The 23,089-nt window shown below is 46.0% G+C and overlaps 10 protein-coding genes across 10 annotated transcripts; 8 read left to right on the top strand and 2 right to left on the bottom strand.

Moving 5' to 3' along the window:
• Positions 1-258: 258 nt before the first annotated feature.
• MCYG_05915 (triacylglycerol lipase) lies at positions 259-1,890 on the top strand (the record flags this gene model as incomplete). The annotated part of the gene is made up of 8 exons (XM_002846000.1): positions 259-454; positions 559-799; positions 1,044-1,132; positions 1,197-1,235; positions 1,265-1,415; positions 1,473-1,700; positions 1,773-1,807; positions 1,865-1,890. 8 exons carry the CDS (start codon positions 259-261, stop codon positions 1,888-1,890), a joined length of 1,005 nt encoding a protein of 334 aa, XP_002846046.1.
• A 266-nt stretch (positions 1,891-2,156) lies between these two features.
• Positions 2,157-5,678, top strand: MCYG_05914 (helicase C-terminal domain-containing protein; the record flags this gene model as incomplete). The annotated part of the gene is made up of 2 exons (XM_002845999.1): positions 2,157-3,766; positions 4,010-5,678. 2 exons carry the CDS (start codon positions 2,157-2,159, stop codon positions 5,676-5,678), a joined length of 3,279 nt encoding a protein of 1,092 aa, XP_002846045.1.
• Positions 5,679-5,962: 284 nt separating this feature from the next.
• MCYG_05913 (F-actin-capping protein subunit beta) lies at positions 5,963-7,116 on the top strand (the record flags this gene model as incomplete). Its single annotated transcript, XM_002845998.1, has 5 exons — positions 5,963-5,991; positions 6,135-6,514; positions 6,588-6,857; positions 6,921-6,968; positions 7,043-7,116. 5 exons carry the CDS (start codon positions 5,963-5,965, stop codon positions 7,114-7,116), a joined length of 801 nt encoding a protein of 266 aa, XP_002846044.1.
• A 563-nt stretch (positions 7,117-7,679) lies between these two features.
• Positions 7,680-8,298, bottom strand: MCYG_05912 (conserved hypothetical protein; the record flags this gene model as incomplete). Its single annotated transcript, XM_002845997.1, has 2 exons — positions 7,680-8,177; positions 8,233-8,298. 2 exons carry the CDS (start codon positions 8,296-8,298, stop codon positions 7,680-7,682), a joined length of 564 nt encoding a protein of 187 aa, XP_002846043.1.
• A 1,058-nt stretch (positions 8,299-9,356) lies between these two features.
• On the top strand, positions 9,357-11,925 carry MCYG_05911 (transcription initiation factor TFIID subunit 5; the record flags this gene model as incomplete). The annotated part of the gene is made up of 5 exons (XM_002845996.1): positions 9,357-9,431; positions 9,617-9,755; positions 9,816-9,859; positions 9,923-10,737; positions 10,818-11,925. 5 exons carry the CDS (start codon positions 9,357-9,359, stop codon positions 11,923-11,925), a joined length of 2,181 nt encoding a protein of 726 aa, XP_002846042.1.
• Positions 11,926-12,301: 376 nt separating this feature from the next.
• Positions 12,302-13,895, bottom strand: MCYG_05910 (carboxylesterase-mitochondrial 37S ribosomal protein YmS2; the record flags this gene model as incomplete). Its single annotated transcript, XM_002845995.1, has 5 exons — positions 12,302-12,486; positions 12,551-12,804; positions 12,874-12,964; positions 13,051-13,532; positions 13,687-13,895. 5 exons carry the CDS (start codon positions 13,893-13,895, stop codon positions 12,302-12,304), a joined length of 1,221 nt encoding a protein of 406 aa, XP_002846041.1.
• Positions 13,896-14,553: 658 nt separating this feature from the next.
• MCYG_05909 (uncharacterized protein) lies at positions 14,554-16,223 on the top strand (the record flags this gene model as incomplete). The annotated part of the gene is made up of 2 exons (XM_002845994.1): positions 14,554-14,718; positions 14,793-16,223. The coding sequence occupies 2 exons, from the start codon at positions 14,554-14,556 to the stop codon at positions 16,221-16,223; spliced, it is 1,596 nt and encodes a 531-aa protein (XP_002846040.1).
• A 787-nt stretch (positions 16,224-17,010) lies between these two features.
• On the top strand, positions 17,011-17,803 carry MCYG_05908 (peptide methionine sulfoxide reductase msrB/msrA; the record flags this gene model as incomplete). The annotated part of the gene is made up of 3 exons (XM_002845993.1): positions 17,011-17,239; positions 17,376-17,700; positions 17,767-17,803. The coding sequence occupies 3 exons, from the start codon at positions 17,011-17,013 to the stop codon at positions 17,801-17,803; spliced, it is 591 nt and encodes a 196-aa protein (XP_002846039.1).
• Positions 17,804-19,537: 1,734 nt separating this feature from the next.
• On the top strand, positions 19,538-20,818 carry MCYG_05907 (proline oxidase PrnD; the record flags this gene model as incomplete). Its single annotated transcript, XM_002845992.1, has 1 exon — positions 19,538-20,818. One exon carries the CDS (start codon positions 19,538-19,540, stop codon positions 20,816-20,818), a length of 1,281 nt encoding a protein of 426 aa, XP_002846038.1.
• A 729-nt stretch (positions 20,819-21,547) lies between these two features.
• MCYG_05906 (uncharacterized protein) lies at positions 21,548-22,895 on the top strand (the record flags this gene model as incomplete). The annotated part of the gene is made up of 4 exons (XM_002845991.1): positions 21,548-21,646; positions 21,725-21,847; positions 21,913-22,621; positions 22,678-22,895. The coding sequence occupies 4 exons, from the start codon at positions 21,548-21,550 to the stop codon at positions 22,893-22,895; spliced, it is 1,149 nt and encodes a 382-aa protein (XP_002846037.1).
• Positions 22,896-23,089: the final 194 nt, after the last annotated feature.

The following is a 23,089-nucleotide window of genomic DNA, read 5'->3' as shown; positions in this document are numbered from 1 at the left end:
AATAGAAATAGATAGCTTTGCAGCCTACGATACTTTTTTGCCTTTTGGTTTCCTGGGTACATGCGTCACATGAAACATACATCCCTTGTCAGCTATTCAACAAGCTATATCCCACTTCGTCTACCAGAAAGCCATATTTCATACTTTCTCTTCGACTATTATTTAAGTGCTAACGCCTTTCAGCCCGGAGCGTTGTCAAGGGTTAGTTTTTTTAGCTGTGACCTCATCGTACCTGATCCCAATACCTTAAGGGAAGACATGAGAGCTGCAAGGGTGGGGATACACGGTTCCAGTACGAGACAATTAAAGCCATTATTCTATCTATCAGGACGTTCTCAATCCCGTAGGTCCATTTTCTTCGATACAAAGCGGACAAGTCGACTGTTGGACCGCCGTCTTGCCGGACTCGGCCACCTAATTGAAGATGAATATGCAAACATTCGAGACTCATATCGTGAGTGCTCAATATTATATACCCCTTTAGAGCAAGATAAACTGCAGATCTCCAGACTCTGACTGATATGCGATACATGAATGCCTTATTTTTGCTCGAGATAGTAAAACCAAAGAATCCCATAGTATTAGCCCACGGCCTTCTAGGTTTTGATGAACTGCGAATCGCAAAACGAGCCTTACCGGCCATTCATTACTGGAGAGGAATTAAAGATGCCTATTCTATCAATGGCGTGGAGGTTATTACTGCCCCTGTCTCCCCGTCAGCTTCGATAGAACATCGTGCGGAGGAGCTGATGCGAGGGATTGAGAGTCGTGCACAAGGCAGAAAGGTTAACATTATTGCGTGAGTTTAGTTCTTCTACATTCAATTGCCTATCCATTTTTTGGCCGTCCACTGAGGTGGTTTAATTTAAGGCTTCTTAGTTACCGCGTGACTGACTGAATTGGCCATACAGACATAGCATGGTATGGTTCTCTAATACCCCCTTTGAGGAAAACCAACTTACCTTTTTCATTAGGGGTACGCTGTCAATATCAGATCTATACGCTATGCTACTTTCACTAACTTGTGAATGCATTTGGTTAAGTGGATTGGATGCCAGATATATGATCAGCAAGCTACGGCCAACGACATTCGAGGTTGTTTCATTGACGACTATCGCCACTCCCCATCAAGGTTGGTATATACTCTACTCTTGAACTGGGTATATGTACTAATAATGTCTAACTAATTTATATAGGCTCTGCAGTAGCCGACTATACGCTTGAATGGCTTGGTGGTTTGTAAATCGACAAGTCCCCCCAGGAGATAATAACTTACTAGTGATAGAGGAACGGCTTTCCCAGGCTTACTTTATACTTGACCGACTGGGCTTAGAAAACGGAGCATTCAAGCAGCTTACTCGCAAGTACCTAGCCCAAACTTTTAATCGAGACGTTGTGAATGTGGATGGTGTTAAGTTCGAGTCCATATGATGCTAAACCACTTAGTAAACAATCTGCTAACAATAGCGTAGGTATTACTCATATGGTGCCGTATTATCCCCCGAGACTTGGTCAATATTTAGCCAGTCACGGCGAATACTAGACAAGGAAGAGGGGCCGAACGATGGCCTTGTCAGCGTTTCAAGCAGCAAATGGGGGTGCTACAAGGGAACACTAGTTGGAGTCAGTCATCTTGATTTGATCAATTGGACAAATCGCCTTAAATGGTTTGCTGCCGAGCTGACTGGTAATAAAAAGAAGTAAGTCATATCACGCCCTGAAGGACGCCAAATTGGATATCAGTGGTTAACTGGTTCCTTTGTGGCTTATAGATTCAATGCTGTGGCATTCTATCTCGATATTGCAGGTAAGTTGGTTATATAATGTTCGATATGGCTCCAAGATTCTAACTATACCGGATTAGATATGCTTGCAAAAGAGGGACTATAAAGCATGTAACAATAGAAGTGCAGTATATACAAGAGTTCCTGGATGGACTTTTGCGGCTGGTTTGTGTACGTTATTAGTGGTTATGCACGATTATACAAACAACAATTCTGAGTTTTACTTGGATTTAATTGGTTAATCAAGCGCACATATCAATGGTGAAGGTGTCACGTGGTTTCGCGTTTATTGGTTAACGCGAACGTCTTCGCTTTAGAAAAACCAGGACTCAGCTAAGGCACTTGTTAAGATCAATATAATGCCAAAAAGTGATGGTTACAGCTCTGTCAGACTCCGATGAAGCCCTTTACGCCGATTCGGACCCTTCAAACTTTTCTGAAAGCCCTCGACCAGCAAAACGGCGACGTGTATACAACCCTCCCATATCTTCCCCTACGGGCATAAGTAGCCAGGCCGAGGAGGCGGAAGAAGAAGAGACAGGGGAGGATAGCGTTAATGACAACGATGGAATTGATATAGGTCTCAGCGGTGAATCGCAGAAGGATTCTGATGATGAATCTGATGATGAACTGCCATCCCAAAAGGGCTCTACCCACAAAACCAGGAAGGAATCGGCAAAGCAGCCTGCGAACAATCCTAAAGTATACCAACCCAAATATTATACTAACCAGGAGCCGACTTTTGTTACGCAGTTAACTCAGCCCTCATCAAGTCCTTCAAGGATCCGTGGTCCACGATGGAAGAAGCCCCAGCCCCAACCCCAACCATATCCTCCAAAAACAACAAGGCTAGTTCCTACCCCTCCTCCCATCTCTTCTCAGGTGGGATCGGATAATGATTCTGGTAACCAGAAAGAGGAGGATGGCTCAGATGAAGATATTAAGACAGCCATCCGTGAATCCCTTAAATCTCTAAAGGAGGAGACATCAGTTAGTAGGACAAGGATAGCCAATCGCAATGCAGATAGTCCCCGGCCAAAGAATCATGTTACCTCTTCCCCAGCAGCAACAGACAATCGACTGGATTTGGCCGCGCTAGGATTGGACTTTGACCCTAATGATATCCCGGACGTGTTTGACTCATCTCCAATATCCTCTCCTCGTCAAGCACATAAGAATGGGACACCAATAAATCCACCCCAGGCAGCATACCAATCATCACAGAGGCGACAAACAAGCTCCCAACAACAAAGCTTTCGTCAGACTACGTTATTTGGTGGTATTGCAAGGAATCAATCTCCATCCCAATCGGTCTCGCGGTCTTGGCCCCTAGCCAGCCAAAATGAGGCTCCGACACATCATACCCTCAACCCCGAAGCTTTGGGGACTTGGATTTTCCCGATGAATCTGGGGAAGAAACGTGACTATCAGTATAATATTTCTCAGCGTGGCCTATTTCATAATCTTCTTGTTGCCTTACCAACCGGCTTGGGAAAGACGTTTATTGCTGCAACTGTTATGTTAAACTGGTTTCGATGGACACAGGACGCTCAGATTGTATTCGTTGCCCCAACAAAACCATTGGTCTCCCAGCAGGTTGATGCATGCTTTAATATCGTTGGAATTCCTCGCTCTCAAACCACAATGCTTACCGGAAACGTGCCTCCCGGCTTACGAGGATTGGAATGGCAATCAAAACGTGTCTTCTTCATGACACCTCAAACTCTCATTAATGATCTCAAGAGCGGCGTTGCTGATCCAAAAAGAATTGTGCTTTTAGTTGTTGACGAAGCACATCGCGCAACAGGCGCATATGTATACGTCGAGGTTGTGAAGTTCATACAACGGTTCAATACTAGCTTCAGGATTCTGGCGCTAACTGCAACTCCGGGGTCAACTGTGGAAACGGTCCAAGAAGTAATCGATGGTTTAAATATTTCAAGGGTTGAAATCCGTACCGAAGAATCTCTTGATATACGAGAGTATGTCCATGCTAAAAATGTGGAGACTATTTCTTTCTCTAACTCCGACGATATGAAGCTATGCATGGACCGGTTTTCTAAAGCACTGAAGCCTGTTGTCGAGAAGCTTCATGGCCTCAATGCCTACTGGGGAGACGACCCAATGTCCCTTACTCCCTTTGGGTTAACTGAAGCTAGAAAAAAATGGATGATGTCTCCGGCCGGTAGAAATGCTAACTGGGGCCTAAAAGGAATGGTCAATAGCATATTTACAGTCCTAGCCAGCCTTGCTCATGCAATCGAACTTCTTAAGTACCACGGTGTTGGACCATTTTATCGTAATTTGGTATCCTTTTGTGACGGCCCTACAGATGGTAGTCAAGGAAAAGGAGGGAAATACGCACGGCAGATCTTGGATGACGGAAATTTTAAATCCATGATGACTACTTTACGGTCGAAAATGGCAGACGAGGATTTTATTGGTCATCCTAAGCTGGAGTATCTCAAACGGGTTATTTTGAACCATTTTTTGGACGCAGATGCAAATAGCCACGGGGGCGCACCCCCCAAGACTCGGGTGATGGTGTTCAGCCATTTCCGAGACAGTGCAGAGGAAATTGTCAGGGTGCTCAAAAAACACGCTCCAATTATACTGCCACATGTTTTTGTTGGCCAGGCCAGTGCCAAAGGCTCTGAGGGCATGGACCAGAAGAAGCAGCTAGAAATTATTAAGAAGTTCAAGGAAGGAACATACAATACCATCGTTGCTACTTCTATTGGAGAAGAAGGCCTTGATATTGGAGAAGTCGATCTTATCATTTGTTACGATTCATCAGCCTCGCCTATTCGGATGTTGCAAAGAATGGGGAGAACTGGAAGAAAACGCACAGGAAAAGTTGTTCTCTTGCTAATGGAAGGCAAAGAAGAAGAGAAATACTTCAGAGCAAAGGATAATTACGAGAAGATGCAACAGATAATTGCTTCTGGATCTCGCTTTACGTTTCACGAGGATAAATCTCCCCGGATTATACCTCGTGATATCCAGCCTTGTGTTGATGAAAAACGAATCGAAATACCAAGCGAAAACTCTCAGACTGAGCTACCGGTGCCTACAAAGCGTGGCCGCGTTCCCAAGAGGCCCCCGAAGAAATTCCATATGCCTGATGGGGTCGAAACAGGATTTACTAACGCCCTAACTCTGACAAGCATTGATAAGAAGCGCAATAACCGAAAGAGCGTGTCTGAATATCGTGAACCAAGCCCAGAGCTTGCAGAACTTCCGCCATTGAACGAGGTGACCCTTACCCCGAGCCAGACACTCGAGCTGCGGCGAAACTTTCAGACCGTTGCTGGAACTTCTCCACAGGTTATGCGCTTCCCTCGACTGGATGTTTACCCTGTTCTCCAAAGATTCTGTCGGCCAACAGTAGACGTGCCGCATACGAATCTGACACAAAATTTGGCAAAAGCAGCTCGTGAAATGTCAGAATACGGTTTCAACTGTGCCGAAAAGTATGAGCCTTACCTTCCATCCGATATCGATAATTGGGAGCCAAGCAAAGGAGTGCCATCACCAACTTCTGATAATGACGAACAGCATTGTTCTGTTGACACTGAACTTGCCACTAACTCATCCGACCAGCAACGGGAAATACGCCGGGACGCTCCGCCCGAGTCCCGACTATCGTTGATGTGTACCCAGGCGTCTGGTTCGTTTGGTCTCAACAACGGTAACATATATCCATCTCAAGATAGCCCCGACGATGATTTCCCTGACATTGATCAGTTATTTGCAGAATCATTTGCTGGTAGTGATCCACTCGCTCAAAAATCTTCAGCGGAGACTGAAAAAGGTACACCAGCCTTTGCTGTTGGAGCGAGCGAAGATGCTGCGGGGCATGTCTTTAGTGATTATAGCGATTTTTCCTTCTAAACATTGTATAATTAAATACTACCTGGGCCCTGGTTCCGAGATAGGCTGCATAGGCTAATGATGATATGACACGGATTAAATATTTATACTTAATAGTTAACGTCCTGGGAGTTTTTCAGTAAAGATGGTGGTGCAGACACACCAAAACATCTCTTGCCACACACCTAACGATCCAGTTAGGTTCATCATCTTTATTTACATCATTTATATCAAAAAGTTCGCCCACCCCAGACTTCATACTCGAATTCCAGGATCGCTTTGTTTCTCTTCTTCCTACTAGAGCCATGGCGGACACACAATTTGACAGTGCTTTGTAAGTTAACCGGCCGTCTCCCTGCTTTATATCCAGGCCTCCCTCCCCCGCCGACTCGGATAGGCAACCTCCCAGCATATTATCAAGAAATCAACCAACACCGAATACGCAGACGTTCTAATATTGATTCTTTAATGAAACAGAGACCTTCTCCGCCGCCTTTCCCCACGAAACACAAAAGAGAATTTGCTTAACATCACTACGCTCGTTCCCGACTTGACAGAAGATCTCCTTGCATCCGTCGACCAACCACTTGAAGTCCGGCGATGTCCCCATTCCAAGCGTGACTACTTGCTCTGTGACTATAATCGTGATGGAGATAGCTACCGAAGTCCATGGAGTAACGAATTCGACCCACCAATTGAAGATGGAACGGTGCCGAGTGAGCGAGTGAGGAAGCTAGAGATTGAAGCCAACAAATCATTTGATATCTATCGAGACCTCTATTATGATGGTGGAGTGGGGAGCGTTTACTTTTGGGATCTTGATGATGGGTTTGCTGGTGTGGTGCTGCTGAAGAAAGGTAATTCAGGTCGAGGCGAGATACCGTGCTAGTAGCAGTCACGGACTGATATGTTCTTTCTCCTCCTGTTTAGGAATCACCCCCGGCTCCAAGAATTCAGGTGCCTGGGACAGTATCCACGTTTTTGAAGCTGCTGAGCGTGGAAGAACATGCCACTATAAACTTACGAGCACTGTTATCCTCCACCTATCTACTGGCTCTGATACTCTTGGTGAGATGGACCTGAGCGGCAATATGACGAGACAAATCGAAACCGACCTGGCCGCGAATGGGGATGAGAGCCATGTAGCAAACGTGGGTCGCTTGGTTGAGGACATGGAATTTAAGATGAGGAACTTGTTACGTATGGATTCCAAGTTCTACTTTTTCCTACACCATATATGCTAACATCAGTAATTCTAATTAGAGGAAGTCTATTTCGGTAAAGCGAAAGATGTTGTTTCTGAGCTTAGAAGTGAGTCTAGACCTATATGACTACATAAATAAGTGTCTGCTATAACTATGAATACTAATGTGATTTACTTCCAGGCCTACAACCCCTTTCTGAGACGAATGAAGAGAAATCTGCCCACCGAAATGTGATCAATGCAATGATGAAATAGAGAAGAGAAATCTATGGTTGCTAGTGTCTATGAATATGGTTAACCCTATTCATGGGCTTGCTGAACATGGAAATGGAGGCCACGGCTCTGCCATTATTGTATATAGACACGAACCATATGTAAACGTTGAACTTTAACGATCACACTGTTTTATGCCGGGAGTCATGAGTGTCAATACGGACGAATTATATTCGAAGTTCCCGGATACAGGATTCATTCTGAAGGCTTATAAAATTGATATGGCTTATTGGGCCAGGACGTTCTTGTAGCCGGCCCCTCACTTATCTGAAGTCATTATTCCAACCAACAACCTTCTCACTGACCTATCTCATATGTTGTTGGTAAGATACCACATGCTAGAAGTTGTCCAAACAATTTTGTATGTAAATATGGTGGGCTCGGGTTGTACGCAGCCTTCAAAGGATGCGTATTCTTTTTAATGCTATCTAGTAGGCGCAAGGTTATCAAACCAAGCGGTCTGAATCGTGGGAATAAGTAGGTAGCGGCTCCCCAAGTGTCATGGTTTCCTTGTTGGTCAATCATTATTAGATGGTCAAGTCATATCAATCCATGTCCATGGCCTGTTTCCCACCAGCATCAGCAGGTGCCGATGGATTATCGTCATTATTCTGCGCTTTGGATGCAACACTCTTCATAAACCTGCTAGCTTCTGCCCACAATTCCGCCTCTTTGTCTTTCCCTACTGTGTCCTTTCGACTGTTCAGCCAGCTCGTTTCCAGAGGGTTAACAGTCCCAGATGACGATTGTGAAACTGTACCCGTCCCACCAACCATAACATCCCCGGTTTTCAAAGGAACAGTAGGTTCTGCACGTATTATTGAGGCTTCTTCTAAAGCATAGACTTGTCGGCGTAGTTTGACGTCTACAGACGAGACAAGGGCAAAATACCGAGAGCATGCAGCTTTGAATGCCTTTTTACGGGCATCTAAAGATCCTTCTATAGGTGAACCACTTGTCTCTGAGATCTCTGGGGCTTGTGATGCGCTGTTGGTAAGTGACTGGATGGCGAGTCCTGCAGACTGGAGTATTTGAGCTACATCCTAGATATTCAGGTCAATGATAGCCTATTTACAGTGTAAGAATCCACAAGCATACCTTATCAACCTCATTTAGTTCCTTTATGCGATCAGCAGGGCTGAAGACCACCTTGTCGGATGCCATCTCTACCGTCTCTACGTCTCTCCATTCTCTCTTTTTGGTTTCCATATAAAAGTAGAAGTTGATAGAGTCTGCTTATGTAATATAATATAATTGATCACGTGCGACGTCCAAAGGAACCTCCAAAAATCACGATTTGATCGCGGAGTTTGAGCATCTTTTTTTATACTACAGCATTAATATCTTTCATGTTATTATCTATTGTACCATCAAGTGTTTTGGGTCATGAGCTATATTTTAGTTCCGAAGAGATTGGACATCTAAATTTCTGAATATCTACAGACTGACATATATATTATCATAACGACCAAGAGATATACCAAACCGGAGACAAGATGTCAGGACCTGCTGGAGCACCCAGCCCTGGGCCCAGGAGCGGCAGCACTGGTCCGGGAAATGGAGTTACGATGCCTTCTCAGCATCAGCAGCCTATATCCAGCGGACCTTCGTCTGGCGGCGGTACACCAGCGGTGCCAAACCGGCCTGGACCCGTGTCCCAACAGGACCTAAATCAGATTGTAAGTTCATTTTATCTTATATATATATATATATATACATACTGCATATATGCAGTATTTTTGGTGTGTTCTTTGGATAATAGGGCTTCTTTTTGTTTTATTTCTTTGTGACTGTTTTCCGCCTGCCTTTATATATCCTGCGGGAAATCTCTTTTATATACCTACACTGATAAAAAAGCCCTCTGTGCCGGAAACACTTCTTCCCTTAGCTAGAACAAGCACTTCCCTCATTTTGACTCTATTTGGGATATTGTAGTGAAGTTGAATCTGGTTTTGGGCTTCACTCTCTAAACATCTGTTGAATATAAACCCAGGGCAAATGCATGCTTGTTTTTGCCGTCACTACCTTTTGTCAAAAGATGACTAATTATGTACCTTCTACACCTTATAACTTCAATTTCTCCCTCACTTTTTGTCCTCCACTTCGCACTGACAGCCATAATACCCTCCCTCTTGCTATTTACCTTCTTCTCTTTTCCACTACACACAGTCCCTACAGCTACCAAATCTGGCTCGAGATAGAGAGTGATTGTTCAAGTCAAGATGGAGTATCCTAAAGGATGGGCGCCTGCGCCTAGATGGTCATCTGTTTCGGACCGCCTCTCTATCACACGATCAGTATCTCTCTCCAGTCTTGATCGTATAGTGGGTTTTGTTTTATAAGCCTGTTTGTTCTTTGTTTTGCTTTCGATTTGCTTGTTGTTTGTTGTCTCGTATGAAGTTAACTGCTATGGATCAGCCTGGACGAGAACGTTTATATTCGACAGTTAGGGTATAAAGCTAATGGATATTTCATCGTATAGGTTATTGACTATCTGGCAAAGAAAGGTTATAATCGAACGGAAGCAATTTTCCGGATGGAATCAGCGAATCAAGAGCTCGACGGACGGCCAGTCCTCCCCGTTGCGAGTGATACCCATCCAAAGTTCAGGGCAGCCTTTGGTTTGTAACCCTTACAGTAACCTGGATCAAGCTTGAGACTGACACATTGTTATATCCCAGAGATAACGAAACTATGGGTCGAAGACAACTTGGAGATTTACAAGGTAACCCTATTTACTTATATTATTCTATAATGGGCCCCCTTCTAACAGCCAATTTTCTTTCAGCCTGAGCTTAGACGTGTCCTTTGGCCGCTATTTGTCTACTCATATTTAAACCTTATCAAGTCTATGACGCCACTGGAAGGCCGTCAGTTTTTTGAGGGGAACAAAAATCTGTTTCTTCCCGAACACACAGACGATATCCGTGCATTGCAGACACTAGCTCTTCCCGAACATGTTCAGGACAATCACATCGCGAAGCTCTATCTCGAGAACAAGTACCGTCTCACGTTGAGTAACCCAGCTTTTTCTAACCTGATGCAATTTCTCGAAACTAAGCACAAAGAGGGCGGAACTGTTATGTCTGCCCTGCTGAGCAGCTATTGCACTATCATTACAAAGGACCGTGCTTCGGATGACCGATTCAGTTTTGGAGCAATGTTGGCTAGGGGCAAAGATTCAGCCGGTGTACCCGCTGAGGATGAAGGCATCCCCGGTCATCATCCTGGCTCTGCTTATACTGGTGACAATCCTGGAATAGCTGGAACTCTTCCACGGCTTAAATTGGGACAACTACCTCCGGAAACCGCCTTGGAGGGAGACGTTCGGGGGGAGCTAGAGGAAGAGGATTCTAAGGAAGACCTTGGACCCGGCAAAGAAACTCTTGTCCAACATTTTGACCAGATGATCAAGAAGGAGGAGGATCTTGACGCACCCTCCCGCTCTGAAATCCCTTACCCCCCTTCTACTGCGCGGGACGTAGCTATGGAAGTCCAGAAAGTTAAAGAAAATCGTGACAGATTTAAAATTGACGGTCGAAGTGGAGGGGTTGCCCCTGGAGTCAGCGTGTGCATGTTTACGTTCCATAATGCAAACCAAGGGTATGTAGCAGAGCCCACGGGCCGACATGTTTATGGTATGCTGGAGCTGACTGTACCTGTTTTTTTTTTTTCTTTTTTAGAATTACCTGCATGGATTTTTCTGGAGACAACACTCTTGTAGCTGCTGGGATGCAAGATTCTTATATCCGTGTTTGGAGTCTCGATGGGCGCCCCATTCCCGCCACATATCCCGATTCGGACGATCCAACTCCGAAAAATTCCCATAGATTGTACGGTCACTCTGGCCCAGTTTATGCTGTGTCTTTTGCTCCGTCTATAGCAAGCCCAGATGACGCTGAAGTCAAAACCAATGCTCGTTGGCTGCTTTCCTCATCCGCTGATCAAACAATCCGCCTTTGGTCTCTTGACCTTTGGAGGTGTATCGTTGTTTACAAAGGCCATGCTGGTCCGGTATGGAGCCTGTCCTGGGGCCCATTTGGACATTACTTCGTTTCCGGTGGCCACGACAAAACTGCGCGACTTTGGGTTACAAATAAAATTCGACAGCAACGTATCTTCGCCGGGCATGATCAGGATGTTGATTGCGTATGCTTTCACCCAAACTCTGCATACGTATTTACTGCAAGCTCTGACCATACTGTTCGCATGTGGTCTGTAAGCACGGGTAATGCCGTTCGTATGTTTACTGGCCATACGGGAAACATTACCGCTGTATCATGTAGCAACGATGGACGACTTCTTGCTTCTGCTGATGACCATGGAACTATTATTTTATGGGATCTTGCCCCTGGAAGGCTACTGAAACGCATGCGTGGCCATGCTAAGGGTAGCATTTGGTCGTTATCCTGGAGCGCTGAATCAAATGTCCTTGTATCAGGGGGTGCAGACGGTACAGTCCGTGTCTGGGATGTGGCTGGACCTCCTAGTGAAGCAGCTACTGGGCAAGGCCGTGTCCTTAGTGAGTCTGGGGGAGGCACTAAGATCGATGCCTCAAGTTCCACGAGTGGAACGACTAATCAAGCATCTACAGCAACTTCTGTTGCAGTGGGGCCTGGGGCACCTAAATCAGGCACATCTAAAGGAAACTCTGCTAAGAAGAAAAAAGGAAAAGATGCAGTTGTTACGGCAGACCAGATCAGCGCATTCCCAACTAAGAAAACTCCAGTGTTTAATGTCACCTTTACTAGGATGAACTTGGTGATTGCTGGAGGAGCGTACACCCCCTGAACTGGCCTTTACACTGACGACATACTACGCTTTCTATACTATGATAAGGGGCGGCGTTCTGGTTTTATGCTGGTGTTCAGAAGGCAAATTGGGTGTGCTGGTTTTCATTGTGGTTGGGGCTGCTGGCAGTATTTAACTATTAACCATTTTTCGTCAGGCGGCTTCACTTCGTTTAATGTAAGATAGGGGCACATATAAGCTATTTCGTAGAATTTAATTGATGTGATAAGAATATGAGCAGACCCTATGCTCTCACCCTATCTTCCGCTGGAGTCCGCATGTTTCTCTGACCACCATATAGCTCTTATATACGCCTTTGTTAAAATAATGATGATAATAAACAAAGTGAGCTGGCAATAAATAGTGCAATGAAAGCTCACTTAAGCCCCCATTTCTGTGCACTATCCTTCGAAGCTAACATATCACTCACTTTAGGAGGTAGGATAAGGGCGCTTCTATCGTTTCGTTTATAAAAGTCTACCAAAATCTGCGCTGTTTTAACTGGTTGATCTTCATGGATAAAATGCCCTGCCTCTGGGAAAACTTGAAGTTGATATTTTCCTGTTGGGAATACGTTAACATTGTTCCATCCACCATGAAAAGGAGAAAGATGTGAGATTTATACCCTGCATTTGCCCAATGATCAACTCTTTATCTAATCTGTCGGTTCCAGCCAGAAGCAGCAGTTTGCCTCCACGGGCCTCAAGAAATTTCTTGCTGAGACCTGTGAACCAACCCTCCCAAAAAGGTTTTGTGCTGGCTAAGTCTGTGCGCCATTTCCAAGTAGCTGAATCAGAGTCCGTGTTGGGTTCCTCTCGAAGAAGGCCTTGGACTGATACCCGTGCCGACGACGTATTCCGTATCGTTCGAGATCGAGTACTAGACCAGTGTAAGAATCCACATAGTTAAACTAAAGGAGAGGAGCGGCTCAAGGAATAGGATACGTACTGCCATTCAATTCCCGAGGCAAGAGATGGGAAACTTGACGGCCTTGTAGAGAGGTATGTTTCCATACTTTGAAGTGCATCCATGGCAGAACCTGAATAGCCATGATTGAAAAGCGGATTAGCCATCGTATTCCCAGATATAAGGCATTTATATTGGAATGACTCTCTATTAACGCACCTTCTACAACGTCTAGGACAGCATAAGCTAAAACGTTTGAGCCTAATTCACCGCCCCTGGCCACGTTCGTAACCACAGCTCCTCCAAGACTATGCCCAACTAGAATAAGCGGCGGAATAGAATCCCACTTCATCTTTTCTTTGGTTTTATTGATGATATAAACAAAATCACGACTTAAAGTGTCTAATGTTAGGTCCTGTCCATGCTTTTGTGAACCATCGGTATCATATCGTGTAAGTCCGTGGTCTCTAGCATCTAATGATAAAACACCTGCAGTCGGTAGGATTCTTCTGATTTCTGCAGCACAGGCGGCAAATGATAGGCCAGAGGAGCCTGCCCCATGATGGGTGACAAATAGAGGCCCTGATTTGGATGGGGAAGTGAAGTATACGTGGTGGTTAATCTGGAGGCCACCGATATCATCCTCAATGAAGAGGTCCGTCTCGAAGAAGTCTTTCCAAGGAGAAGCTGCAAAATTTGACCTCGAACGTGTCCTTTTAAAAAACTGACTTATCAGACTATGCCGATGTAAAATTCTATCAAGCTTTCTGAACAATTGGACAGATATATATATATCAACGGAAAACAAGAATAGGTATGCGTAGCACAACACAAGGGGGACGACTATTAACGTACCCAGATCCACGTTCAAACAATTTCTGGTTCTGAGATGGTACTATTGTCCCAGTAGAGGAAGTTGAGGATGCGGACGAGGAATCGTCTTCGGGGTGTTCACTATACGCCTCAGGCCCAGCCCGGCCTTCACTAAGCTCATCAAACACCGGTACATCTGGTGGAAACCTAGCAAGCCGCGATTTGACGAAAGTTTTCTGGAGATCACTCATGTTATCTCTTGTCCAAGTCCAGAAGGGGGTATCTCGAGAAGCAGTCCGCCAGGTGTCACAACCGCACCGTTGGTGGAACAAAATAGCAACCTTTCCTTTCCCTGGCAGCCCTTCAAGTGAGATATAATGCTATGGCGGGTCTGTTCAGCATATACAAACTATTAATGTGCGTCTCTTCGACCTTGACTTTATCATGCGTCCTCTTCTCATATTCAGAATTCGGTTGTTGCTGTATTATATTGAGTATGCGCGGTACACGTATTAAATACGACTAGTACAAACCAGGTGTAAATAATCACGTGATATCAACCTTACCTAAGGTACGTGGTGACGTCATAAAAGACCACCCTTTTTTTTGAGCCTTCCAACAAGATGCTTTTCCTTGCCACAACAGAGAAAGCAAGAAATATCCTGAACCAAGGCGATATAACTAGCGGTTATATATAGTTATAAATCTACTATGAAGTCAATCCTGTATGACATGGGGGTGGGTGTGGATGGTATAAGTAGCGGACACCCCTCCAAAAGACCGTAACCGCGTTGAGTCTCTGACACCCTTTATATCAAGATTGCCTTCTCTCGGACAGCTGTATATAGTGCTGTCCATCCGATTACTTTATATTAACTAGTATACGGTATATGAATTAAAGATTTAACAATGTCCCCCCTCTGGGGTTTACGACACAACGGGCGGGAGGAAGGGCAGGATGAGGATTTTGCCAGCGAGACGGGCAATCGAGATAGGAGAATGCAGGACGCAGATGAGAGGACACGTCTCTTACCAGCTGAACGAAATGGATACCTTCATCCAGATGACCCTGCTGTATGTTAAAAGGTCGCGTCGGTGTGGATTTGAAGAAGAAGAAGCTGGCTAATTCGTAATCCCGACTTCTTCAGGTATCGCCGTATAATATATGGGGTGTTCGGGCTCTTCGAGGTCTCACCCTGACCGTGTTATTTATATCACTCCTCTGGTGGATTTTGTTGCTCGTTTCGATCTTCGTCAGCCCTCCTGGGATGAGTAACCGAGGGTCAGGCTTCTCTGATTTCTCATTCACCACTCTGACGATATCTAACCTTCTCATTGCCTTGATATTCTTCGCCATCCCATCGACGCCGATGACGATATGGGCCAGTTCTTTGTCGGTACTCCTGAGTGTCAGTCTGTTCCTGACCCTTGGCGTCCCACGCCTTCGGGTAGAAGAAGGCTGGATAGGGATCGCATCAGCAGCATGGGCCATGCTTATCTCTCTCTACCTGGTAGCTCAAACGCAGGTGGTGGCTCGGAGCAAGAAGGAGGAAGAAGAACGGCTCACCGGTCGAGAGGAGACCCGTCGGTCGCTCGGAGAATGGTTTGCTATCCTGCTTCAAATGGTGATCATGGCGGTTACCATCCTTGTTGGCATCCTACTCATGTCCACTTTGAGTCTGCGCGCAAAGGACGCCACGTTGCAAGCACCGGGACAGAGATATTATGTCGACGATAACAAGTACCAAGTCCACCTTCACTGTATTGGTGAACGTCCCACTTCGCAAGACGGTAACGATACGGCAGTTACAGTCCTTTTGGAAGGGGGCGAGGCCCCCGTGGAATATACGTTCCAGAACTGGGTCGACGAAGCCTATCAGCACGGTGTAATCAAACGATACTGCTACTGGGACCGTCCGGGAGTCGCCTGGTCGGACAACGCTCCGTCCCCGCACTCAGCCGGCATGTCTGCAGATGCCCTCTCTGAGGCCTTGGCCATGGCCGATGAAGAAGGGCCTTGGATTGTTGTCTCGGCCGGCGTCGGGGGTATATACAGTCGCATCTTTGCTAGCCGCCATATTCGTGACATTCGTGGAATGATGCTTATCGATACCCTCCACGAAGACCTGCTCCATACCCTAGGCAAGCCAAGCCGAGGACTAAAGCTCTGGATACGGGGCATACTCTCACCATTAGGAATCGACAGGCTTGCTGGTGCAATCTTCAAAGGACGGACTCGTGCGGACCGGGTCTGCGGCATGCGTGCCTACCAGGGTGGCAAGTTCATCAAGGCCCAACTACAAGAGAGCCTGGTGGCAGATTCCATAACCAGCAGCGAGATCTCGAGCGCCCGCCACATCCAAAGCCCGTCTACCCCCTTAGTAGTCATCAGTTCAGGAAGAGAGGTAAGACGAAGCCAGACCTGGGCCGATAAGCAAGAAGATTTGACCAAGGTTACGAATAATCTTGTTGCATGGGACATTGTCAAGGGAGCACCGCATGAGGTTTGGGACACCCTCGACGGAAGGAGGATGCTGGAGAAGCGACTGGAGGAGCTGATGAAGAAGGGAGAGAGCTGAGAAAGCTCTTCTTATTCTCGGTCCGTTTTTAATATCCTACGAGTATGTTTTTTTTTTTTAACTAATGCCCCCCAGTCCTTTTTTTCGGAGTCATTCTCGGTCCTTGGAAAATTGACGAATGTACATGGAAGGCGACTTTTGGACAATTTGTACGGAGTATAGCATAGCTTATTAACTAGTGATATCGAGCAGCTCATTGAATATCTTCCCAAGGCAGTGTACCCCAGGCTGTGCATCACTTAGCTTGTATATGATGATTCCAAAGGGGGCAAACCGAAACCTCCGAATTTACGACTTTAAACTTACCGAAACTCCATCTCGACCACATCTTCCACTCATACCAACAAGCCACAATAATAATTAACAGTTATAACTTTAGATTTGTCATCCCGCCGATGGCGTAAGAAATGCCGCCATAGCTTGGCTCTTTGCCTGGAACTATTTATTTCGGCTTGCTCGTTCCTCGATATCAGAAAAAAAGTCGCCCCGGGGAAGCTTCTCAAAACTACCGGAAACGACGCCCTCTCGGAATCTCTCCCTATTCATACCAAGTTCTCTTCTTTTCTTTTTTCTTCTTCTTCCCTGTTCCTGTCAGATCTCACATTTTGATTAACTACCTGCTGCCAAGGTTGAAAACTACATACATAGTAGTAGGTAAAACGGCGATCAAACCAGCATAGATAAATACCTTATCCTCCGGCCAGAACAAAAAAAAGACCACCAGTTGATGATATCTTCCTCTGTCTTCCGACGATTGCTCAGACCTTTCTCAGCCAGCTCCTTCAAGATGACTGTTATTCCTGAATCGCCTGCTGGCGGAGTGGCCGTGAAGCAGCAGAATATCCCTGCCAATGCGCAAAAGGCCACCTTTGCGGCCGGTTGTTTCTGGGGCGTTGAGCACATATATCGTCGACGGTTTCGAAATGGAAAGGGACTGTTAGATGCCTCTGTTGGGTACTGTGGGGGAATTTCAAAGTTGCCGACGTACCGTCAGGTTTGCACAGGACAGACAGGCCGTATGTTTTTTTTTTCTTTCTCTTTATCAATTTTGTTGGACACTTTAGATCCATGATGAACGCAATCAGTGCTCTGTTATTATCTGGGATAAATTGGCTAACGTTTCCTCTCTTCCTGCCTTTTGCATTGGAACAGACGCTGAAGCGCTCGAAGTACTGTTTGACCCATCACTTGTCTCCTACCAGCAGCTTGTCGAATTCTTTTACTCCATGCATGACCCAACCACCAAGGATAGACAAGGCAGCGACACAGGAACACAGTATCGAAGTGCTGTATTTGCGCATAATGATGAACAGTTGAAGATCGCCAAGAGCATAACGGACCAGGTGGCTAGGAGGTGGTGGAAGGCTCCTATTACTACCGAACTAAACCCTCCTGGCAAGTGGCAGTGGTGGACTGCGGAAAAATACCATCAGCTGTACCTTGAGAAGAACCCCGCGGGGTATGTGTGTCCAGCACAGTAAGTACCGGCCCACTGCTTCCTAGCATATGGAGAAGATGGACAGCTCGCTAATCTATCTTTCAGCTTTGTACGGGACTTCCCTCCTCTGGTGTCAGCGTGATAAAAAGAGAAAAAAGACCCAAAAAAAATAATGACGAACGATAATGAGTAGCGGTACCCCATTTTCATCATATACCCAAGGAGAATTCAACGTCACCTTTTTTTCATTCTGCTTTATGGCAGTGGTAGTTCTGTTTCAACCATCTAATGCCACGGAACAGGAGCTATGCCCACTGTGATATTTTTTTTTTTTCATCTTTTGTTTTCAACTGGAATCTCTGGTGCTTGTTTTAATCTTCCTTGGGAAATGAGCTCCCGAGGGTAAGTTGTAGACAAGTCGATGCAATACTTACCCTGTAGGATGGACTCCGTATCTTTGATCGAGTCAGTTCAGCTGTGGTTAGTTAGTCCTTAGAACCAACCAATAATCGATCTCTTCGTTGAGGCTTCACTTGAACTTGTCTTAGACAGCAGTCTACTCATCTTTGTACGGTCAAAGAAATAATACACAATACCTGGCGGTAGTAGCAACGGCATAGCAGGCCAGTCGCAACTAGTGTCCGTTTTTGGAGAAAACATCCCCAGATGCCGTTGGTTACGAGACAGCTAAGATGCAGTACGAGGTCGATATAGATCTGGCCCAGAGGTCAGCAGGTCCATGTTTGACTTCCACCCAAGCCGAGCCGTGGATGTATCGATAGTTCGGCGTTTAGATGGACCAAACATAGCGTCATAAAGGCAACAAAACGGCTTTTGTAACTCTTATCTTCCCTGAGCTTGTCAACCAAAACCATGTCTCCGCATCGTCATCGTAGCAGAGTTGTGGAGATCCATGGACCATGGCCATGTTATGGACAGGGTAGGCTACCTTGCCTCCTAGGACGACCTCTGGTTGTGTGTCCCGCTTGTCCGGCTTTTTCTATCCGATGTAGATGTACATGAAAGCGACCTATGACTTTATCTATCCAGCCTTTCCCGGGTCTATCCTACCTATCAGCTTGTTTCTGTTGGATGGTTTGCGTCCTTGATGTGGAATGGCTGCAAGGGTTTGGTGTTTTGATAGCAGGCCAAACTGCTGGCTGGACAAGTGGCTTTTCCTGCGTCACTAACTAGCTGAAGAAATGCACCTGACTGTATATGATATTGGGCTATATAACACTATAGAACAATCCTCTTCTTCCCTTGGGTTTGGCTTCCTCTGCAGATTCGAGATTTGGTTACTGCTACTTTCCATATACTTTGGTAACTGTTTGTTTGGGTCAGCAGTGGCGGCTTTAGTTATTTTCTAATACTTTGAACTGCTTTACAGACATCCCTCTTACGCCTTGACAGATTATATTCCTGGTCAGTAAAGCTATCCCTTTGGACGGTGAGTTACGCTGAAGGATTACACCGAAGAATGGCCTCCGTAGGAGGGATACCCAGTGTCAACATTATATGGAGTACAAAGCAACACCTCTATCTCACCTGTAGGTCTGCACGGCTCATAATAGGTAGTCAGTGCCGTCCTGCACATCACATCTACAACTGGCCCAGATACCATCATGGAGAGAAATATATGGGAGCCCACAGGGACAAATTGCCCTCACCCCCTTCATCAACCGCCCTGTCCACGCCCGGGAGGCAGCGCACAGCTGCCTCCCTATTCCAGCCAGCCAGCCCACCTCTCTCGAATATCTCGTCCTCCCAGTGTCAGGCTGCAGCTTCTCCTTTATCCATGCTGTCCCTGTCCTCAATTACCCGTTCCTTGCTCACAACTGCAATGTCCTCTTCTCCTCTCCTCTTGACATCCGCAATGAAGGTTCTGTCCTTTATAGCAGATTCCAAGTCACCTCTTCTGAACCCTGATCGCAATTTCATACTGAACTATGTCCTGCGTAAAACCCTCTATGCACAGTTCTGTGCTGGGGAGAAACCACATGAGGTCCAACGCTGTATTGACGAAATAAGGCAAGTTGGGTTTTCGGGTATTATCCTGGGGCATGCACGAGAAGGTGTCCTGGATGAAAAGGAGGCAGTTGCATCTCTTGCAATAGACAGGGCAGATGCAGACCCGGCAGAGGTTGAGAAGAAAGTCGCGGAGTATGAAGTCAGAGCCTGGCGAGACGGGAACCTTCAGACAGTTGATTTGGCTGGTGAAGGGGGATATGTAAACATCAAGTTCACAGGGGCTGGGAGCGAAGCACTGCAGTATCTGCTACGCGGTATACCTCCGCCTCCACTGCTTTGGGAAGCCATGCTTGAAATTTGTGAAAGGGCAATATCTCGGAATGTTCGTTTGTTAGTCGATGCAGAGCACCAGGCCGTTCAACCAGCCATTGACGCCTGGGCTCTTGAACTGCAACGCAAATATAACAACCGCAGCGATAGCACTGCGAATGAAAGAGCACTGGTTTATAACACGTACCAGGCGTACCTCCGGTCGACTCCCAAGACTCTATCCCAGCACATGTCGATGGCGCAGGAGGAAGGGTTCGTTCTGGGCGTCAAGCTGGTCCGGGGCGCATATCTGGGGACGGAACCTAGACACTACATCTGGGATCTCAAAGAAGAAACGGATGCAGCGTACGACGGCCTGGCTGATGCATTGATACGGAGAAAATATAATACCGTTCTCACACCATATATCTCGACGGCCTCGCCGAAATCTCCAGCTTCACCTCCCTTGGCGGAACCACACTCATGTTCAGAGCATCCATTCGCAGAAGTCGATCTTTTGGTTGCCTCACACAACCGTTACTCCGTCAAACGGGCACAGGATATCCGTAACCAGCAAAACAACGCAGGACAAACACAGATTGGCCTGGCATATGGCCAAATATATGGAATGGCTGATGAGCTTAGCTGTGAACTCATACACAGAGGCAAAATCTGCCATGACGGAGAGGAAGTTGACACCACGATGCTAATGAAACCAAGAGTTTACAAGGCAGTGGTCTGGGGATCAGTCGGTGAATGTATGAGGTATCTTGTTCGTCGAGGCCAGGAGAATATGGACGCAGCATCGAGAACACTGGATACCAGGCGAGCAATGGCGAAGGAACTGAGAAGGAGGCTATTCGGATCCTGGTTTTAACATTTATGTGTTAAGGGATCTTTCATTTGTTCGTCACCTCAGTGATACTTGTTTTTCCCTGCACGTCGATTTGCACCCATAAAATGTGTTGTCGAGTATTTTTTATGCGTATATCCGAGCAAGTGTTTGGGCCTTGGTTCTTTGGATGTGCTTCCAGCGATCTGTGGTTTTAACCAGATATTAGTTAGTGGCCTTTGGTTCAAAGCCTAATTTATAATAGCTATATTGACATTAGTATATCTGATCTGTAGCTGCTACCAGCATATTGTAGTGTGAAGGAAAGGAGAAAGTGTTGCTTTACCTTGCTTTCATATCGCCTGCAAAGAAAACTCATAAAGCCCTTTTGTTTCTTTAACCATCTGAAACCCATTCTTCCGGCATAATATACCTTCATTCAAGCAAAGGTGCCATTAACTTTCATTCCGTGTTCAGTTATGATGAAAGCTATATAGGGAAGACTTTCATGGTATCTCAGTTAGCAGTAAAACCGGGTGAGGTTTCTTAAAAGAACTAACTAGCAAGTGAGACCTTCTTATATCTACTAAAATTAATCTCAGTTATTGTGTTGTTAGGTAAGTTCCGCTATCCTCCCATGCTTAAGTCTTTGTGCTTCTTATCCTTAACAACCTCTTCTTGTAACGGACTTTACTTGACCACGCAAATCCAGTTTATCTAATTCACACAGGCCTGTCCGGGCCCTATAGTTGCCTTAAATCCTGCTAGTCCACCATGGCTACTAGAGCGGCTGGACAGGGAGAAGGCATGGTTCAACATATTGACGAAGTTATGATGGAAGTTATGGAAAAGCTCCAGCTTATTGTCAATCATGTAGGTATTCCCAGAGGAAAGCCCTTCCTAACAACCAGCCCCTGTGATTGATATTGCTAACATTACCTGATTAAAAAGCTGCAAAAATTCGAGCTTAATAGACCCTGTAATAAGATCGCTAAGGGTGCAAATGATATAATCACTGCATTTATGGAGGGTACCGTCGACCTCCCACAAGATCAAATGGAGATAAAGATCAAGGTGAGGGTTCAGATTTCAGGATATAGGGAAGGGGTATATAATGGAACATACTAATGGCAGTGCAGGTAGAAGCAACGAGCAAGAAGAGCCCAAAACAGAATGGCACGCCCAATATAGCGAGATCAAAAGAGGATGAGACACTGGCTGGCACTATCGATATCAACAATTCAAGTAAAGACAGTGTCAGCCAGGTTAATATGCGCAGCAGGGCATTAGGAGAGTTGTTAGGACTCCACCCGGATACCTCAGTTCTGACAGTGCCTTCACCAACCAGAGTTGCATGTTCGGCTGAACGGGTTCTACTTCCATCTGGTGGCGCAGTCAGCCTCCAGTGGAAGCCTCTAGAGCCCAAAGCTAGCAAGGTGACGGTGATAGGAATATTCCCACGGAATGTGTTGGGCTTTCTCTCCTCCAAGATCCACGAAGGCCCGCTATACAGTATTGATATCTATCCTGACAAGGGGTACGCGGAGATCATTTTCCAGCATTCTGAGCAGGCGGCCGATTTTATCGGGAGCGATCGAGCCATAGCGTCTAAGCTTGGGTATGGACGTTTTGGGCCGGGATATTCGATTGCTAATGTACAGGAATTCATGTGGCATACAGAGCTTCGAAAGATGACCCAGATACCACGGGAGCGGCGCCGGTTGACGTTCTCCAAAGCCAAGTTGCTTGGACATCATCTGAGCTTTACGCAGTTTCGGGAGAAGGTTGCCGCGGCCGCAGGAGGGATTGATGCTATTGATATTGCATGGGCATATAATTCCGGCAACGGTAAGAATGTCTGGAGGTCCTTCGTTCAGTATGTTTCGGTGACTAACTTTGCATAGTGACTGTTGTTTTCAAGAGCGTGCAAGTTGCTAAGACCGTGAGGCAGTATTTTGTAGCGCAATCAACTAAGAACGGCCTTTTCAGGAAGCTGGTTGTCACATTTGCAACAGACCCTTGTGAAAGGCCATTGTTATTATGTTCACAGGTGCTACCGTCTGCCAATGATGCAGCCTGCCGGAAGCCTAGAAGCATCAAAGTGTCGACCAGCCAGAGATAAAAAGCTGAGTATGCAGACACTGAAACGTTAGCCAACTTACAATCCAGCAGCCGAGTGATAGATCGAATGATAATATGAGCAGTCGGAAGACTGGCAAGCTCCCCAACTATCCACGTACTCTGTACATAGAGAGTGCCAATAAGCCAAACCGAATTTAACTCAACGCCTATCCAATTCAAAGTCTTTATCCGGTA

This window comes from Microsporum canis, genomic scaffold (genome assembly GCF_000151145.1).
Source record: "Microsporum canis CBS 113480 supercont1.5 genomic scaffold, whole genome shotgun sequence".
NCBI lineage: Eukaryota > Fungi > Ascomycota > Eurotiomycetes > Onygenales > Arthrodermataceae > Microsporum > Microsporum canis.
Note: the sequence above shows the minus strand (reverse complement) of the source record. Positions and strands in the feature narration are given on the sequence as shown.